The 15,994-nt window shown below is 44.6% G+C and overlaps 1 protein-coding gene across 1 annotated transcript; it reads left to right on the top strand.

Annotated features, from left to right (window-relative positions):
- The first annotated feature begins 1,634 nt into the window (after positions 1 to 1,634).
- On the top strand, positions 1,635 to 15,394 carry LOC147700993 (uncharacterized). Its single transcript, XM_086929816.1, has 2 exons — positions 1,635 to 1,846; positions 14,185 to 15,394. The coding sequence occupies exons 1-2, from the start codon at positions 1,789 to 1,791 to the stop codon at positions 14,907 to 14,909; spliced, it is 783 nt and encodes a 260-aa protein (XP_086785942.1). The 5' UTR covers positions 1,635 to 1,788; the 3' UTR covers positions 14,910 to 15,394.
- Positions 15,395 to 15,994: the final 600 nt, after the last annotated feature.

The following is a 15,994-nucleotide window of genomic DNA, read 5'->3' as shown; positions in this document are numbered from 1 at the left end:
AGGAGTCCACTAGAGGACATTTTTACTCATTTTTTCTCACTGTTGTGTATTGTGTTAGGTATGTTAGCACCACTAGAATGATAGAGAGAGTATGTATGAATGTTGGTATGAGTGAAAATAACTGAATTTGTGTATTGTAGGGGTTATGTTCAGGAATGATTTATTCTTGCATTTTAAATGATTTGTACATATGGTACCATGTCACTGTATTGTCATTTTGATAAAATAATCACAAAAAAATGAGATAAAATTAAACTGTTTTGAAAATGATAGAAAATAATTGAAAGAAATAAAATATCAATACTAAGTCTAAGTGTATGTATTCATGTTTCTTGCAACATAATGTATGTAATTTTGAAGTAATGTTTTTGCTCATGTATAAAGAAATATAGGTCACCTTAGAGGTTTTTCCTTTGCTTGCTGCTGGTTTGCCACTCCCTCCTCTAGACCTAACATAATTTTAGGGAGTACCCATTTTCCCTTGCTCTTTCTAGCATCAGGTGTACCAAGTACTTTACAAGCGCGGCAACAGAATTCCCAGCATGGACGTCTTGATCCATATCACATATTCTGGCACATCTCACACACCAGGGCTAGATCACAACACACCTTTCGACCAGCCACAACCAGTGCAAATATTCATGAGACTGGGGTCCATGGAAGGTGGCAAGATGGCCACCTTCCTAATAAGACTATGGCCAGATTTAAAAAACACTTGGCGTTGGGTTACTTTTTTTAATGCAAATCTGCTGCAAAGTGTTGTGGTGGGATTTATAAATTGTGATTTGCACTGGATTGTAACACCAAGTTATGCAATGCGCTGCTTTGCATTATTTTGTACCACAGGGTGGTGTCATGGGTGGTGGATGGGCGTTTCAAAGAAACCACCCAAGGGTTTTGACATGAATCCCTAGCTACAAATAATTGTACACATGGATGTGTCGAAGTCCTGTGCCTCATCCAGGGAGGTTTCATGTTTTCATTTCTCCTTGTTTTTCCCACTTTGCATGTGTGCTGCATTGTAGTTTTTGAACTGGAACAGAACCCTTACAGCAAAAAACTGGTGCTTCTGACAATGCAGAAAATGTTGCACTATACTGCCAGGTGGAATGCATTTGTGTATGACAGCCACAAGTGCCCAAGCCCAGAAAGAGCCTTTCAGGCAGGACAGCGCAGCAACTTTACTTGCTGCTCAGTATTGAAATAGTTCTCTGTGCAGCTGCACTCTTGTTTTATGCCACCACTACCAGCCGCAAGGTACACCCTCCATCACATCACTGAAGCATTATGGGGCTCCATTCCTGTTCAAATGTTCAACAGTCTCAGACACACTGTGCCCAGATTTGGCTCATGAGTGTGAAATAACTGGTGTGCTGTGAAAGGATATGTCTTTCATACCTGCCAATATCGATAAGTGCTGTTTTTGTTTTGACTAAAGACAGGTGATAAGAATGTATCAGGAGTTTGATACGTGATTGACTCCTTTACTGGCCTCCCAGCCTTTCAGAGCCCTTGGCCTTCTTGTTAAACTTAGGACTTCCCTGTTGCCCAATCAGATGTCATTACGTGTCTATATTTAGGTTTTATGGAGTGGCCTACTAATCATATAAACCTTGTATAGGTATAAAACCATCAGGTGTCTCCTTTGTTTGTTTTGTGCCTCTCACGCTCCATCTGTTGTCAAGAGGGATATAAAACCCACACCCTGCGGCAAGCTAAATCCTATAGTGCTAAAGTTCTGGTCGCCAATAGGTGAGCCTCGTCGTTGCAGCTCCCGGTACCTTCATCATGGGGCTGCTCCCTGCCATCTGCATAGCCTGCCTCCTGACTACTCTCGTCAGCCAAGGTGAGAACCTGTGCATCTATAATAATAATAATAATAATAATAATAATCCAAATTTGTAAAGCGCACAATCACCCATAAGGGTCTCTAGGCGCTGAGGGCCGTTGGGAAGAATAAGCAAGCTATTGCCCAGAGTCCTGGGGATCGAACCATGATCCTCAGATTCCGGAGTCGCCCTAGCCGCGGTGCCACGCTATGTGTGTAACGGGGCTCTCTCTCTCTTTCTCTCTCTCTCTCCTTTATTTATTCTTTCTATAGAAACCAAACTTAAACTACAAGAAATTCTAAAGTTATACCTTTAATTTATAGTTGATGTGACACCTTTAAATTATCATAACTCCCGCACCTCCAAAAACAGTGTATTTAACTTGGAAGCCACATTACATTAACTATAACTTGCCACCCTGCCATGCACTCCTTTCTCACAAATTAAGTGATTTGCAATTAGATAAGTGTTGCAAATGCTACAATTTTCAATGGCATTAATGATATAATATGAAAGGGTATAAACAGTGCATGGAGAGGGTGTAAGTTATAGTTGATGTATTGTACTTACCGAGTTGAATACACTGTGCAAGTTATATTTTGAAGGCGTTCTGTAAATTATAAATTAAAGGTATAAAAATAACGCTAGAATGTCTAATGTTTGTGTAGTTGAACTTTGGTTTGTATGAAAAGAATAAATAACATTTTTCTAACTAACGTTTTTTTCAGTGAATTCACTAATTTGTTTTAAAAAAGTGAAAATGTTTCAAATTGTAGAGTGCCCCTGAGTGGAGTACCGTACAGTAGTGGTGGAGAGTGCCGCATTCTGTATGGAATAGGCAGCACACGGACAATGGAGGGCAAGGAAGAGGGGCAGCAAGCTGTCCATGGAGATCAGGTGGGAATGGCAGGGGCAGCACATGGACAATGGAGGGCAAGGAAGAGGGCAGGGGCAGCAAGCTGACAAAGGAGATCAGGTGGGAATGGCAGGGGCAGCACATGGACAATGGAGGGCAAGCATGAGGGGCAGGAGCAGCAAGCTGTCCATGGAGATCAGGTGGGAGTGGCAGGGGCAGCACATGGACAATGGAGGGTAAGCACGAGGGGCAGGGGCAGCAAGCTGTCCATGGAGATCAGGTGGGAGTGGCAGGGGCAGCACATGGACAATGGAGGGTAAGCACGAGGGGCAGGGGCAGCAAGCTGTCCATGGAGATCAGGTGGGAGTGGCAGGGGCAGCACATGGACAATGGAGGGTAAGCACAAGGGGCAGGGGCAGCAAGCTGTCCATGGAGATCAGGTGGGAATGGCAGGGGCAGCACATGGACAATGGAGGGCAAGGAAGAGGGCAGGGGCAGCAAGCTGATAAAAGAAAATCAGTTGAGAATGGCAGGGGCAGCACATGGACAATGGAGGGCAAGCATGAGGGGCAGGAGCAGCAAGCTGTCCATGGAGATCAGGTGGGAGTGGCAGGGGCAGCACATGGACAATGGAGGGTAAGCACGAGGGGCAGGGGCAGTAAGCTGTCCATGGAGATCAGGTGGGAGTGGCAGGGGCAGCACATGGACAATAGAGGGTAAGCATGAGGGGCAGGGGCAGCAAGCTGTCCATGGAGATCAGGTGGGAGTGGCAGGGGCAGCACATGGACAATGGAGGGCAAGCATGAGGGGCAGGGGCAGCAAGCTGTACATGGAGATCAGGTGGGAATGGCAGGGGCAGCACATGGACGATGGAGGGCAAGGAAGAGGGGCAGGGGCAGCAAGCTGTCCATGGAGATCAGGTGGGAATGGAAGGGGCAGCACATGGACGATGGAGGGCAAGGAAGAGGGCAGGGTCAGCAAGCTGTACATGGAGATCAGGTGGGAATGGCAGGGGCAGCACATGGACGATGGAGGGCAAGGAAGAGGGGCAGGGGTAGCAAGCTGTCCATAGAGATCAGGTGGGAATGGAAGGGGCAGCACATGGACGATGGAGGGCAAGGAAGAGGGCAGGGGCAGCAAGCTGTACATGGAAATCAGGTGGGAATGGCAGGGGCAGCACACGGACATCGGAAGGTTGACGGGAAGGGGCAGAGATAGACCATGGACAATGTACGGCAGGCTGGCGGGGCAGGGGCAGCACACGGATAACAGAGGGCAGGTGGGAATGACAGCAAGCGGATTATCAAGCTCAGGGGGGAGAGGCAGGGCTAGAACTCGAATAAAGTACAGTGAGCAGGAAAGGTTTAGGGTATTACACAGGCTTGAAGGGCAGGGTCAGGACCACAGAGGGCTGGCTGGAGGGTAAAAAGAGGGAGCAGCAGACAGACAACAGAGTCCCTTAAGGAGGGCAGCACACGGACAACAGAGGAAAAGTGGGAGAGGCAGCACACAGACAAGGAAGGGCAGGAGGGAGGGGCAGGGGAAGGAAGCTGACCACAGAGTGTAGGCAGAATGGGCAAGTGTAGCACATGGACCACCAAGGACCAGTGGGAAGCAGTGGAAGAAAGCTGACCACTTAGGACAAGTAGGCTGCAAAAGAATCACATGGACAATGGAGAGCAAGTCAGAGGGGCATATCCAACACCGACAATGGGGCAGAAGCAACAAGATGACCATGGACGGTAGAGAGGTGAGCAGAGGCAGCACATGGATAATGGAGGGCAGGTGGGAGTGGCTGGAGCAACAAGCTCATCACGGTGGGCAGGTGAGAAGAGCAGAGGTGGCACACAGACAATGGTTAGCGGTGCTTCGGCAGCACATGGATAATGGGCAGTGTTAGCACATGGGCAATGAATGGTAGACAGGAGGAGCAGCATAGCACATGGACGAAAGAGGGTAGGTGGGAAGGGCAGCAGGCTGATAACCGAGGGTAGGTGGAAGGGACAAGAGGAGCATGTTAATAATACAGGGTAGGTGAGAGGGGCTTTGGCAGCACATGGACAATGGTGGGTAGGCAGATGGGGAAGGGTCAGCAAGCTGAGAATGTAGGGTAGTTGGTTAATGCAGGGGAAGCAAGTTGACAGCAGATGGAAGGGGCTAGGGCAGCAGATTCAGTGGCCAACCGGCACTGTGCAGAACACAAGCAGGTTGCAGTGGTAATTGCCAATTATAGTGGGTTAGGTGCAGGGCCAATGGACGACTTCTTGCTGTGAAGGCTGTGCACCATGGGTTGTTGTCCTTCCCTGATGTTATGTTATGTTATTAAATTTTGTATAGCGCGCAGATGCCGCAGCCAAGAGGCGTCCTGGCGCTTTTGGAGATAAAAGACACAACACAACAATGATGACCAGAACACAGAGCTATACAGCGGAGAATAAATGGGTTTTTAATTGTTTCCTGAACTGAAACAAATCGTGGATGGAACGAAGTGAAGCAGGCAAAGAGTTCCATAGTGTAGCCGCCATCACCGAGAAAGAGCGTCCACCCATTCTGGACTTTTTAAAACGAGGAACAATGGCCAGATTAGACCCTGCAGACCGAAGAGCTCTTGAGGGGACATAGTGGAGGATGGTCTGGGTGAGAATAGGAGGGGAGGCCAAATTGAGAATTTTAAAAGTAAGGCACAAAGCCTTGAATTTAATTCTTTGGCCTACTGGGAGCCAGTGAAGGTCACAGATAGTGCTGCGAGCCGAAACAAATTTGGGGAGGCCGACCAGCATCCTAGCCGCCGAATTTTGTACCCACTGAAGACGGGCAAGCTCAGCTTGATTAACACCCAGAAACAGGGAACTGGCGTAGTCCAATCTGGTCAACACCAGAGCTTGGACTATGATCTGCCTGGTGTCCGCATCAAAAAATTTGAAAATATGCCGTAGGCTTTGTAGAGCGCCGAAACAAGTTCCCGCAACACGTTTGATGTGGGGAATAAAAGACAATTGATCGTCAAGCCATACGCCCAGATTTCTGACTTCGGCTACAGGAGTAGGAACAGGGCCCAATTCAGAAGGCCACCATTGGTCTCCCCAGAGCTCGCTGTCTCTACCGAAAAGAATGACCTCCGTCTTGGTGGCATTGAGTTGTAAGCGATTGTTCGCCATCCAGCCGGCGACAGCTTTGAGGGCTGCCTGAAAGGTGGGGGCGTTCATGTTGGAATCGCCATTGAGTGACACCGCTAATTGTGTGTCATCGGCGTATGACACTATTGTAAGACCAAAACTGGCAGCTACCTGCGCCAGCGGTGCAACATACAAATTAAAAAGGGTGGGGCTGAGGGCCGAACCCTGTGGCACTCCCTGCAGAATGGGGCGTGGGGCAAAGATGTAGGGAGGAGTAGAAACTTTAAAGGTACGACCCGTAAGAAATGATCGAAACCATTCAAGCGCTTGTTCTCCAACTCCTGCCTCCACAAGGCGGTGTAAAAGGATATAGTGGGAGACCGTGTCGAACGCGGCACTTAGATCCAATAGGAACAGTGCCGCCGTCTGACCTTGGTCAAGTATATTCCTGATGTGTTCCACCACCGCCAAGAGAGCGGTCTCGGTACTATGACCGGCTCGAAACCCATTCTGGGAGTTGTCCAGTATGTTTGCTTCTTGCAGGTGGAGGGATAAGATCCTATTGGCGTGAGCTTCAGCTAATTTAGCCATCCAAGGAAGGAGGGAAATAGGTCGGTAATGCTCTGATTTGGAAGGGTCAAGAGACGTTTTTTTTAGGATTGGTATAATAGTGGCCTGCTTCCAAGCAGTGGGAACACTACCAGTTCTGAAGGAAAGATCAATTAAGCTCTGCACCGCCGGATAACAGCAATCGGCGAAATCACGAAATTGCATGGGTCTCATAGGGTCCTCCGGAGAACCTGATTTAACTTTAACCGTCAGATTTAGGAACTCCTCTTGGGTAGGACCTGGAATGGCTAATAGGGATTTAGAGACCGGAGGGCCACTATTAATTTCACTGACAAAAGGCGTAGCAAACGACCTGTATATGGCCTCCACTTTTTCGACGAAAAACGAGGCCAGATCTTCGCAGTGTGTCATAGAGGCAGTGAACGAGGAGGCAGTTCTTTTGTTGGTGAGGTCCTTACACACCCTAAAAATGGTCTTGGTAGGGTTAGTACTGTTTTTTATTTCTTGTGAGTAAAAAGCAGCCCTGGCTGAACATATGGCCTTATGATACATCCTGATGCACGATCTATAGGCTGCTTTTGATGGCAATGAGGTCAGGGCCTGCTTTCAATCTCCCAATGTGCACAGCCATAAATCATGTATAGCAGGGGCTTCTTTGACTGTTGGTTGGTTAGGCAGCCCATGGGGAGGGGTTGACCAGGGTCACCACTTTCTGCACATGGTTAAAGTTCATGCACAGTGTGTGTGTGTTGGCTGAATATGATAAAAACTGAAATTTACTGAAAGAAATAAAAGGTTAGGTAAGGTAATTTGATCTTCCCTGTCAGAATTTCACTGCAAAAAATAAGTTTGAAGTTGTGCTATAATTAGGAGTGGTAATAGGATCTTAACTTACATTGAAAAACTATTAAAAAACTCAAAATTCTCTGAAAAAACAAATGTTAAAGTGATGTTACATCTGGGTGTTGCAATTAGATAACAACTAACGTTTCAAAACTTAAAAAACTGAAATGTGCCCACTATAATTTAGAGAACTATAATTTGCACCCTCACCATGCACTGCTCATGACCTGACATATTACATCACATGTGAAATTTTAAATGACATCACTGATGAGATCATAGATGACATCTCAAATCCAATCATTGACATCATTCAAGCTACTGGCCATCAAATTACTCCATGAGCCATGAGATAATTTTAAAAACTACTCCCACATATAAATCTGAAGATATTAACTGATATTTTTGCCTCCAATTTCACATTCCTTCATGTTTACAGAATTTAAAAAAAATTTCAGTTGTGCATTTTGCTTCTTCATTTATATACAACTTATTATTCTGTTAATAATATTTAATATTCTAAGCAGTCTCTTCCCCTGTGAGTAGGCTTTACGAAACCGCAAGGGTACCCGGACCACCGGTTAAGACCACTGGACCAGAGCATAATTCAGCACAGTATGTATGGGCAGATAAGAAGAGATGAAGGGGTTAAGAAGGGAAGTTGGACCAGGGACTGAGGTTAGTGTACTTATCAACAGAGGTTATCCTGAGAAGGATTAAAGTTAAAAAGGGAGACATTTGGGAGCCTACCTGATCTGGCAGCGTTTAGCTGTTCTTGACCTTGACGCGGGAGAGAGCGCAACTTCATCATTGAAGCATGCGCCAAGTGTCTCAAAAGCAGCACGCTCAATTATCTGGGTGACCAGTGAGAGATAGAAAGTGTAGCACCAGCTATGTCTGTGTGCAGCTCATTGTCATCAGCGAGTCCTTAGATACCTACCTGCTGAGACTACACCAGCTTCAGCACCTGTTATGTACCTGAATCTACTGAGCTCTCTAGAAAATGTGAGTGTTTACACAAAGCCAAGTTGCCACTAAGGGACACCAGGGAAGAGAGGACATTAGGATGTTGTTCTGATCAAGCTGCCTGGCACACATTATCACTGATCAGACAAAAAACTCAATGTTCCCAGGCATTTACTTCAGAGGAGGGGTAATGAGTGTGGGAATGAGGGTCGGTACCGTTAAGCCATCTTCGGACACATTAATAGTTGAGAGTAAGTCTTCATAGAAATGTAAGTGGTCTGATTTACGAGATTGCATATGCACATAACAATATGATGGCATGCCTATATCCTAGCTGTGTACATTGGGAATTGAGAACATGCTTCTAGTGGATACCTGTTTTTTTTAACATCCCTCAGCTTTGCAGAAGACCATTATATTGTGGAGGAAACTCAGCAGCTGGAATCTGCTCCCTATTTAGAGTTTTCTCCATGAATTGGAAGATTTTCAGTTTTTTTCAAACTCAAAATGAGGACCTAACTCTAAATCCTGTTTGGTGGTCGATGGATCTACCACTAAAAAGATAAATAGGGATATGTTTTGTCATACCTCTTCACCTTCTCCCACTGTTGAAAGCACATCCTTGCCATTCATGTGGTTCATACTATATCATTGAGATTGTATATTAATTTTTGTACATGTTATTTATATATTACAAATATTTTCTATGTAAAAAAGATAAAATAATATCAATGAAAAAACAATAAAATATTTAAATGTATCATTCACTAGTTATTGCATTTATGATTGCATAATATGCCCCACACAGACCATTCACCTGGAGCATCAAACTTGAAAGGCAGTAGCAAGTTCTGAAAATCCACGAGGAGTGTAGGATGTTTAACATAAGTGTCTACTTAGATCTCCAAACGAAAGCCATGTTTTTCTCAAAAGGGGCATAGGCATGTCCAGCCCTCCCCGAGATGGTGATTGGCCACATTTCATTATTTGAAATTCCCAATCTGAATTGAAGTTGAGTCTTTTTCCATCAGTTTCTGTCACACATATAATAGGGGGACAGTCACATTAGCAACATGGCTCTCAACCCATTTGCAGTGTAGGAGCACATGCATCATTGAAAATTGCATTCGGAAAGGGTGCGAATCGCAAAATTTGCCTGTTTGCGAATGCAATTTCATCATTTGGGATGCATCATAATTTTTGTACTTTACGCACTTTAAGAAATCGCAAAATTGCGATTACTTAAATTGCAATTGCATTTAAGGAATCTCAAATTGAGATTCCTTAAATGCAATGCATCAAAAATTAGCGATTTCGCTTATAGGGGGAGCAAATTACCATGAAGTTGACCTTCATGGTAATTTGCAAAAACTTTGAAAAATGTGCTAAAGTGCATTTTCAAAGTTCCATTTTACACACACACACATGCCCTTGGGGCATGTGTGTGTGCAAGATGTACTTATAGGCAGATTTCAGGGGTGCAACAGGGTGTCCTTTTGACACCCTGGCACCCTTGAAATTGCATTCTCGATTTGCGATTCTCTGATTGAGAATCGCAAATTGAGAATGTCTTCCGATTCATTCCTATGGGCCTATAGGCCCATAGGAATGAATGGAGATGTATTCCTTAATTTCGATTCGCAGTTTGCCAGTCGCAATTAAGGAATTTTAAGAAATCGCTATTTTTTTAGCGATTTCTTCATGCATAGGCTTTTGCAATTCCTTATTAGTAAATCCTTATTTTTCGCTAATAAGGAATCACAAATGGCATTGTTGAGGCAGGTGGGCCTTCTCTTTTCTACTTTTTGTGTCCCTAATTTCTGCTTTCGCCAGATTGAACTTCTGCATTTCTTATCCTGCACTCCTGCTTGGCTCTTTTCTTCTTCCTGATGTCAGAAGGAGTTTGTCACCTTGCTTCTTTCTCAAACTCTTATCTTCAATTAGGAACTATACAATTGTCAAGGGTGGTTTCTCCCCTTGTATGGCTTTTCCCTCCTAACTGGGACCATCCTCAAGATACAATTGGCATCTTTCAAATTTACTGTTTTGTGCAGGGTGGCCATGTGGCTGCTGGGTAGAGTTTCCATTTCCTTGGGTAAATAAGAGGTGGCCATAACAGACTTCCTCAGCAATCATTTCTTTACATTTAGTTGCATAGGGAATGGTTGGAATCACCATTTGGCTTAAATGAGAGTTTGATGGGCCTTCTGAAGGGCCAGATAGGGGATCGAAGTAGATTTCTCACTGGGATGCAGGAAGAGGGGCGGTTGATTCCCATGAGCCTGAATGTGATGGAGAGTGTGCTGCTCCAGAAAGAGAGCCTACATCTAGGTGACTGTGAATCTGATTGTGGATATGGTGGGAAACAGTAGTTTGTGAAGTACTGGTGCTTTGTGGGAGGTAGGATACAGTTATGCGTGGCATGATCACAATAGTATATATGTGGCATGGAACAACATTGTGCCCTGTATGCTATGGAGCACCTACACAAATACACACAGTGTAGGCAGTTAAAGTGGGACAAATGTTAAGAGATTCTGAAAGATTCTCACTAGTGGTTTGCAGATGAGTGTGTGTTAGTTATGTTGTGGTGACAGAGTAAATGAGTGTGAATTATGGTCGAGGGGCCTAGGCCGGGTCATTGGTGGGCCCTCTCTACAGAGAGAGTGAGCAGATCACTGCTATGATCAGTCCCTATGGGGTGCAAATAATTAATATTAAGTTGAATGGTAACTGAGCCCTAGCTCCCTTTTGAGGTATCAATGCTGCACACACATTAGATGGGATGGGAAAACTGACAGGTATCCATTAGCAACAGGACTATGGGCTCATGGTCCGCGTGGACAAGTAATTGCTGCCAACCTGCCTGATGATACAAGTATTTGTGAGGTGAATGGGTTGGGTTGGCAGAGTAGAGTGATTGGTCTGGTGACCATTACCCTGAAGTCCTCACCACTAGACAGGCGAGGCCCAAAGGAGGATCCTCTAAGCCAGACAGGTAGGAAGTCATCTTTATCTGACCGGCTGGTGATCAACCGAAAGCCCAGCTCTTAGTCCAAATTCCTGAGGTTCCCAGTCAGAAATGCTAGTGGTCCCTTGAGAGACCTGATCCCTTCAAAGCAGAGAAATGTGTCCCCAGACTGGCATCGTTCATTCTCGGGTACCATGACCCTCATTCTATGACTCACTTCTCATTCTCTGTTGTCTGTGAAGCTAGCATGTGACAGTTGTTCGAAGGGAGAGTAGGATTGCCCCAGCAAGTTGTTGGGTGCACCCTCTGGTCACCAAAAGTATTTGGTCACCTCATTGGTTGCCTCTACTGTGTGTGATAGAAGGCACAGCCACAATGGAATAGTTTTACTTCAATTGTAAAATTGCTGTACCCTGTTGCCTTTGGAGTTCAAGGATCACTCAAGTCAATCTGACAGAGTGAAGGAGACAGCAGCATCAAAGAGTCATATGCGCCCCTACCAGCCTTGCCTCAATGTCCCCTGCATCCCAGTGTAACCTATATGTTCTGCAACCAGTTCCCAGGGTTTGGCTGCGTAGACTGCCATCTTGCCTTCCATTCAGCATCGCGAGCAAATGTAATCCAGGCCTCAGGCAACACTGACAAAAGCTCAGTGCCATTTTCAGGTGATATTTTCTTTCTGGATGGCTAAAGCAGGTCATTGGTATCTTGTATAGAGCACACAGATTTGAAACATTAAGGGTCGAGCATGCATCAGCAAATTGTGAGAGCTATTCATTTAAAGATCCAATTATGGAGAAAATTGTGCATCACGATACAAACTGGCCAGTCTTATTTTCTTAGGAAATAAATAGATACCTGATGATTAACATGATATGTAACAAACACTTGCATTCAAATTCAAGAGATTAGTATCCTGGCATGCACACAATCCTCTTAGAGTGCAGCATGGTCATGATTTCATTAATAGGGTTGTGAGAATATTTTTGAAGACATGTTAACTTTAACTGCCTGTACATGTTTGGAAAATAGTCATATAAATTCAAAATGACAGTTTTTTTGTCCACTTCTTATACGTAAGATACCAAGGATGTGCGTAATGAGTGATGTGATTTGGCACAAGAGCCAGGCATGCACTGGGTGAACTTTGTTGCCTCTTCCTTCAATGCTTACACTTCAGGGTTTGAAAGACATGTAATACTATCCTGTTTGAGGCCCAGGTTTCTAGGCAAATACAGAGCATGTCAATGGGCTCCAGATTTGCCCTCTTTTATGCCAACCTCTTTATCTGATGGCTTAAGGGTGCTTGTGTCCGGACCAAGCGCAGCACAACCTGGACTGCATATGTCTCATGCTGGGGCAGATACATTGGAGATATTTTAATTACGCGGAGGAGCCCTTTTTTAAGAACTTTGACACTTTACTATAAGATAAAAATCCTAAAATTTTGAAATTTACAAATATAAAATGCATTATTTATCAAGAGGGATAACATGAAGAGCAGAATAAAGCGGAAACCAGCTGCTTGTAGCTCAATATTACACATCACTTCCATGCATTCAAAATCACAGATATGGGCAATGCAATTAGGGGAGAAGACAAGGTCCAAAAAAGGAATGACAGCTACTGAAAGTATAATCCACAAGAGGGGCTAATAGGCTGATCCACTAATTCTTACAGAATCAACCTTTTCAAATGGAGTATTGTGAACAAATTAATCCTGGCACTAAAACATGTAATCGCTCAATCTGCCACACCATCACTTGAAAATCAAGTACAATAATGAGCATACCAACAGCCTGCTATGCAGAAGGGTGAGTAATACTGTGATGGGATGCTTATAATAACGTCAAGGTTTCACTGTGGATCATGGATGATGTTAAGGATGGTTCCGGACATGGAGAATGAGGAAGAGGAGGCCACATTTTAGTATTAAGGATAGAAAATTACCTACATATGTAAAGGGCTCTTGGTGTAGAGATAGAAGCTACATGAAACTGGGAAGGCAAGTGGGGTGTGTAAGAAAAAATGTAGAATTGTAAGCGGAATGGATGACATACGGAGGTAGGCCATGAACATGTTTAAAAACTACACAAAACAGTAACAACTAGAGATGGATGTTAAAAGAAAATCAGTGATCAGAGATGAAGCACGGGGATAGGGAGTGTTGGGGTTAACAAAGAGAAGATGAATGTAAGAGTTAAAGACAGATTTAAGGGGATAAGGTAAGCAGGAAGAGCAATGAACATAGTCAATAAGTGACAAAATAAGGGTACAGATTGGTTCTGGAAGTTTGGATTGACATGAGCAGGGGTGTCTTGAGAAGGTAGAAAATGTGAATGAGACATGGGTGGGAGAAAGGGGAAGTGTGCTGTGAGAAGGAAGGTCACACCAAGATTCTGAGCTGAGTAAGAGTAGAAAGATATAAATAATGGAAAAATATTGAGGAGAGAAGTGAGGGGAAGCTGCAGCAAGGAAAATGACCTCGTTTGATATAGGTTGAAGTGCAGTCCGTAATAGACATCCCGACGTTTGTCAATTGATAAACAGGAGTCATTTGTTTGGGAAATTCATCAGGTAATGCCCAGGTACACTTCCCTTCTCTGGTTACCTCTATTTCTCTCACATAGAGCAACAGCTTCAGTCCTAGCAAACTTTCTCCCATCTCAGAGTACCTTTTCCAGGTCTGGCACTTATAATTGCAAAGAAAATAAAGGCCTTGACCTCAAGTAGAAGGGATGCCCTCCTCAAGCCACCTGCCCACGCCACCCTTTCCCTTCCAATCCTTCCAATCGGAGCCTACATAAAGACCTCTGCTATCCATCCCAGGAATCAGGATTTCAAATGAAGCACTTATTTCACCTCTACCAATCCAAACCCTTAGTCTAATACAGCGGGCCATGAAAGGCTAAAATCACCACATACGTCTTCCTAACTAGAGGGGAAGGCACGTCCTCCCAAGAAATGCTGCTCACTTTGGCTCCATAGAATGGTAGACTTTAAGAAGTAACTCCTTACTTTTCTTTCTGATAGGTTCGTGTCAACAAGTAGAAGAAACTACAAAACCCATCACAAGCCAGTCCATGTCTTCACAAGCAAGCACACTAGAAGACAAGTCCAAGTCATCACAAGCAAGCACACTAGAAGACAAGCCCAAGTCTTCACACGCAAGCACACTAGAAGACAAGCCCAAGTCTTCACAAGCCAGCACACCAGACAACAAGTCCACGCCAAGACAAGCTAGCACACTAGAAGACAAGTCCAAGTCATCACAAGCAAGCACACTAGAAGACAAGCCCAAGTCTTCACACGCAAGCACACTAGAAGACAAGTCCAAGTCATCACAAGCAAGCACACTAGAAGACAAGCCTAAGTCTTCACACGCAAGCACACTAGAAGACAAGCCCAAGTCTTCACAAGCCAGCACACCAGACAACAAGTCCACGCCAAGACAAGCTAGCACACTAGAAGACAAGACCAAGTCAACACAAGCCAGCACACCAGACAACAAGTCCACGCCAAGACAAGCTAGCACACTAGAAGACAAGACCAAGTCAACACAAGCCAGCACACCAGAAAGTGACTCTACTAGCAAGACTACCCCGCAAGATGGCACTACCAAAGACAACAACACTGCGACTACTGGCACTACTCGTGACGTTACCACCCGTGGAAGTGCCCACCATGTTATGGACTGTACCCAAGTTGTCTTCCTGTCAACGTTCACAGCAATCTTCTTTTCAATACCTTTCTTCTAATGACAATGCTACATTGCAAAAATGGACTGGTCCTGCCTCTGGGCATGCCATTTGTACCAGCTGCAGCAACATTTCCTTCACAAAGCAGCAGGAATCTGGACAATGCATGAAGCCTCAATATTATTACTAAGAATGACAGAATGGTGTTTATCCTCGCAATACAGTAAACTTCTTCTTAATTTATTTGTTTTTTTTATTTACATTCTGGTCAGTAAGTCTTTATTGAAAACTCAGGTCACCTACAGCATTGGCGAGTCAACGATGGATTCGGCTAGCTCAAATGAAAGGCTACTCAGCCTGGAGAGTCAGTAGCCACACAGACACTCATTAATGAGGTGCTCCTTGCTGTGCTCAATGGCACCTGACAGCTTGTGAAATCACTGCCACGGAAATCAAGAAATATTTTCAAACGAGCTGATGAGAGAACAGTTGTTCTGCATTTTAGTTCTCTCTGTGTTGCTAAATAATACATTTCTTCCCATTCATTTTTCTTCTTCCCCTTTTGTTCTCCTGTCATTTTTCCTGCCTCACCTCACTTCCTTTTGATTTTCCTGTAACTTATCTGCCTTTTTCCCCCCCATGCAGAAGAAAAGGCACAGCAGTCTCTTCCGCCACATTGTTTAGCAGACACATGGTGGTGGCACATCTTCTGCAAAGGTATCAAATCATATTGCATCTTCTTCGGATCTGATTTATTTATTCTAAATATGTTCTGTGACATTTTATGCACAAAAGACGTATCTGTCTCTCTTTCCTCCGATTCTGATAGTCACGGATAAGTGGGGGAGCAAGTGAAGCTTTTTAATTCGTCAGCACAGGAGCCTATGTCGAGGTCATGACATCCGAAGAGAAGGTGTCGTCAGGAGTGACATCAGGAGTGAGGGTTCACATAAAGTATCTTTTCACATAAAGAAAATATGTTTCACATAAGAAGCAGTTAAGAAGTGAGACTAGAGGTTCTCTAGGGTCATCCCTTCACAGGCACTCATTGGGTTGTCTTTTGAAGGAGAGAACCGGACCTGAGTGCATACATACCTTCACTAAGTGTTGTTTTCCCTGATGAAGGGCATGCCGTTGAATGCCCG

Source organism: Lissotriton vulgaris, chromosome 7 (assembly GCF_964263255.1).
Source record: "Lissotriton vulgaris chromosome 7, aLisVul1.2, whole genome shotgun sequence".
Classification (NCBI taxonomy): Eukaryota; Metazoa; Chordata; class Amphibia; order Caudata; family Salamandridae; genus Lissotriton; species Lissotriton vulgaris.
This window is presented reverse-complemented; position numbering and strand designations above follow the sequence as displayed.